Genomic DNA, 4940 nt, shown 5'->3' on the forward strand with positions numbered 1-4940 from the left:
TATGTTCCTGTAACAAAGATAAGAAACACACTCTTTGGTCAACAAGTAAACTGTGTAGTTAGTAGGTATAGATCATTTAGGACAGGAAGATGAATGTGATCTGAATCTGGGATATATCTGGAAATTGCCTTTTTTTTTTTTTTTTGACAGAAAGAGAGAGAGAGAACATGTGAGGGAAGATGGGCAGAGGGAGACAGAGATAGGGAGAGAATCTTTTTTTTTTTTTAACATTTATTTTTAAGAGACAGAGCAAGACAGAGCGTGAGTCGAGGAGGGGGAGACAGAGGGAGACACAGAATCTGAAGCAGGCTCCAGGCTCTGAGCTGTCAGCACAGAACCCAACGCAGGGCTTGAACCCACCAACCTCGAGATCATGACCTGAGCTGAAGTCAGACACCCAACAGACTGAGCTACCCACGTGCTATGAGAGGGAAAGAATCTTTTTTTTTTTTTGTAACTTACTTTTTATTGAAAGTATCTTGCATTCATGATGGATACCTTCTAGGTTTTGCCAGACATTTTAATGTTAAAGGTTAAATTATTTTTACATGCAAGTAGTGTGACGTTTCCCCCACATGGGATCACTGATTATAAAAAGATGACATATCACACAGGTTATTTGTCCTTTTTAATTGAAAAGCTAACAGACCATCTAGTTATATTTCCCCCAAAACCACAAACTGAGGAGTAACTGACTCTCTAGCCAACATAGTCAAAGCTGAGGATTAAAAATGCAAAAACAAGTCCTTAGATCCAATTAAAGGAGCCCTGCTACATACAGGTTCATCAATACCAGTGGCACTCTTTGATTCCAGGAAGCTGAAAGACATCCTAATAATCCCACTCAAAACATTTACCTCAAGTAGCCTTTTTCCAGTTTCCAACTCATGAATACAGATAATACGTTGTTAATTCTAGTTCAGAAAACTTTCTGCAACTTGTTTTATTTACAATGCCAACTTTTAAAAGGTTATTAAACTAACGTTAACTGACAATAAACTAGGTGGAAAACATTTTACAGAGAGGGAAATCCCAAAATGCCACCTTCTATAGCGAACCCACAGTTGAGTTTTATTCAGAGTGAAGAAACAAAAACTTTTGATCATACTGGAAGAAACTCAGCCATAAGTTTGGAATCTGTACTCAAACTACACATGCAAGGAGGACAATATTCTGCTAAAACAACTGATTTGCTGCTGCGTTTGTCTACGGTTTGTCTAATATTAACAATTATAAACAGAGCAGTGCAACTAGTATTTGGAACAATCCTTACAGTGTTACAGTGTCAGGCATAACATTTCACTTCTCTTCACACCACTGGTTCTCTTTGCGTACCTGGGCTTCCTCTTCTTCAGTAAAATCATTTTTGATATTGAAGGTCTTGCGAATCTCCTCAGGAGTTTTCCCCTTGATCATATTGGCAACAGTCTTGCATGTAACATCAAGCAAACCTTTAATGTCCAAGTAGTTCGCAGCCAGAATAAGTTCAAAAAGTGTTCCTTGGTCAACTTTCAGGAATTCTTGGTCCCAAACAGGGATATCATCTGTTCGCTTTTCTTTGTTCTCATCATCCTCAGGAGGAGGGGGGTCATCCTTGTGGTGGGTGCACCATTGAATGACCTTTTTTAATATTGCTGCATTAACATTTGGTAGAGGAACTGGGTCATCATCTCTTTCGTCATCCATTCCCAAATCTTCCAACATGGTCTTGATAGTCACAGACTGTTTGGCAATTTCAACATCAACTTCAAATAACTCTCCATCAGAACTCTGCAACTTAATTGAAGGCATGGTGCTCGGTCTCAAGGAGACTGCGGGCCGGAGGGTGACAAAAACAGGGCAGGGCAGCCTCCGCCACGAGAAGAGAAAGGCAGAGAACAAGGCCACTACCGAGAGGGAGAGGATCTTAAGCAGGCTCCACTAGGGACTTGAAAATGACCCTAGGATCATGACCTGAGCTGAAGTCAAGAATCAGATGCTCAGCAGACTGAGCCACCCAGGCACCCCTGGAACTTGCCTTCTTAAATAAATTTATAAGCTTGAAATATGTAAGTAGTAGGGTAAAGAAACAGAGACAAAAAAAAAAAGTTTTATCTTAACAGCTGGCAGCAGAATTCTTCTTAGAAAGGGAACTGTCTCTGTTTGGGAAATGTTTTCATAAATACCTCGGATGAATGCCAGAGCTCAAGGGCAGCAGCTGCCAAGACAACAAACAAGAATGTGGTTGACAGGAGAAAGAGAAGGGACAAAGACAGAGGAGGACCAAGTCATATGATGGCAGGCCAGATAGCAGTGATAGTGAGAGGGAGAGGAAAAGCAGCTCACCACTTCTTGCCAGGCATCGTTTTAAGTGTTCTGTTATGGTTTATCTCATTTAACCCTCATAACAACCTGGTGGTTTAGGTATTATTATTCACCATCATTTTAACTAAAGCCCACTTTTCTTTTTTTTTTTTTTTAATTTTTTTTTTAACGTTTATTTATTTTTGAGACAGAGAGAGACAGAGCATGAACAGGGGAGGGGCAGAGAGAGAGGGAGACACAGAATCGGAAGCAGGCTCCAGGCTCTGAGCTGTCAGCACAGAACCCGATGCAGGGCTCGAACTCACGGACTGTGAGATCATGACCTGAGCCGAAGTCGGACACTTAACCGACCAAGCCACCCAGGCGCCCCAAGCCCACTTTTCATAAATGGCCAAGGCATTTTCAAAATCAGAAATATTCAACATTTAATTTGTAACTTAATGTGTCTGTAATGTAAATCCCTCTCCCTGAAAATCAGGTTTTCTACGCAGACACATATATCTTTTATGAGTAATTTTTGAGTGTACATGGAACTTAAAGAAAATCTCTGAGTGACATATCAGAATCGAAGTGGCACGGAACATGGACAAATTCATGGGAAAGTGAGGGAATCCCTTAACAAATAATTTGGCAGAAGCAGGAGACTGGAGCCATAGGCAGCCATGACCAAATGCTTCTCAGGTATTCATGGTCATTGGTGGGAAAGCACTGGATTTTTCACACTAACTGGAAAGGTATTTTCATCTTAGGGAGGCAAAGTAACCCCCAGTAACACTTGGTGGAGTCAACTTAATTAATGGAGTCCCAAACAATTGTCTATTCCACATCCTAAAACATTTTTTTTTCTGCATGCCAAGCTAAAAAGTTTTTTTTTTTCCTGTACGCTAAACTCAATGCTAAGTACTTGAAATACATTATCTTATTTAATTCTCACTAAAACACAGTAAGTTTTAGGTCAGCCCAATAGCAAAGAGCTGATTAGTAATAGAGTTAGATTTGAACCCAGGGCTTTCAGACTCCTGACCCAATCCATTTAATATCATCAACTCCAAGGGCAGTATTCTCCTTTTACCACCTACATACGGCTAAAAGATAACATTGCAGGCTAATGGTACTAAGGTTCCCTTCCATTGTGTGTTTACCTCTTTAGTATCAGAGAAACATATCAATGTTTCACTGGAGATAAAGTGAGTCAATATAAGGAATTACAATTAGAACCAGATTCTCTCGTTCTCCTCCATTTGAACAAGGCTATGGAAACCTCCATGAACCTAAAATAAATTACGGGAGAGGATAAAAAGACAAGAAAAAATTGAAATATATAGAAAAGAGGAAATAGGGACACGTGGGTGGCTCAGTCGGTTGAGCGTCCGACTTCGGCTCAGGTCATGATCTCGCGGCTCATGAGGTCAAGCTCCACATGGGACTCTGTGCTGACGGCTCAGAGCCTGGAGCCTGCTCCCGATTCTGCCTCCCTCTCTTTCTGCCCTCCCCTGCTTGTGCTCTATCTCTCTCTCAAAGTAATTAAAAACATTAAATAAATAAAAAATTTTAAGAAAAGAGGAAGTAAAAGAAGAAATGCAGAGATGAGCATGAAAGACAACAAAATGAATGCAGGCAAGTGTGTATGCAAAATGGCAGGCACCACTCATGGTCAGTAGACTCACAGGATGTCTATTTCTGCCCAGACCATGCCTACCTCTGTCATTAAGTGCTTTCTTTCCATAATGCATTCTTACATGTTTTTGTTGATAGAGTACATCAATCCAATGCAGATTATTCTATTTTTGCAGTAACTTCTGGAGCAAATGTATCCTGAAGTGTGCAACATTGGTGTTACACAGTTTACATAGCAAGATCCATTTACACACAGATATTTTGTGAAGATGCTATTAAATACCAGAGGTTATTACTTGAAAATGTAACAATAATTAAGGTTCAGTAAATTCTAGCATATTGCAGACTTTGCAAAAGCTGTAAGCTATTTTTGAAATAGTTTGTGTTTAGCAAAATGCATTTTCCAACCAGAATAATTCCCTTATATCAGTGAGTATTGTCAGAACACTTAATCTTTATGTTTTTTATTAACTTATACTTTACTTCCCAATTATTTTTATTTTTTTTTTAATTTTTTTTTAATGTTTTTTATTTATTTTTGGGACAGAGAGAGACAGAGCATGAACGGGGGAGGGGCAGAGAGAGAGGGAGACACAGAATCGGAAACAGGCTCCAGGCTCCGAGCCATCAGCCCAGAGCCTGACGCGGGGCTCGAACTCACGGACCGCGAGATCGTGACCTGGCTGAAGTCGGACGCTTAACCGACTGCGCCACCCAGGCGCCCCCCCAATTATTTTTAAAGGATATTTCGATATCTAGGAATTTGTTTTAGTTTATTCTTACATGTCTCTTTAAAATCTTTTTTGTCTTGGTACTGGGAAGGTACCCTGCACTAAACTCCTGTATATTAGGATTTGTTTGAAACCCTAAACTGAAGAAAATTCTGGATATTATAAAATGGGGGCGCCTGGGTGGCTTATTTGGTTAAGCATCCGACTTTGGCTCAGGTCATTATCTGGCAGTTGGTGGGTTCCAGCTCTGTGTCAGGGTCTGTGCTGACAGCTCAGAGCCTGGAGCCT

At 40.4% G+C, this 4940-nt stretch overlaps 1 protein-coding gene across 1 annotated transcript; it reads right to left on the bottom strand.

Moving 5' to 3' along the window:
- Positions 1-611: 611 nt before the first annotated feature.
- LOC101084045 (S-phase kinase-associated protein 1-like) lies at positions 612-1889 on the bottom strand. The gene has a single exon (XM_045034106.1). It carries the CDS (start codon positions 1789-1791, stop codon positions 1300-1302), a length of 492 nt encoding a protein of 163 aa, XP_044890041.1. The 5' UTR covers positions 1792-1889; the 3' UTR covers positions 612-1299.
- Positions 1890-4940: the final 3051 nt, after the last annotated feature.

Source organism: Felis catus, chromosome C1, assembly GCF_018350175.1.
Source record: "Felis catus isolate Fca126 chromosome C1, F.catus_Fca126_mat1.0, whole genome shotgun sequence".
Taxonomy (NCBI): Eukaryota; Metazoa; Chordata; class Mammalia; order Carnivora; family Felidae; genus Felis; species Felis catus.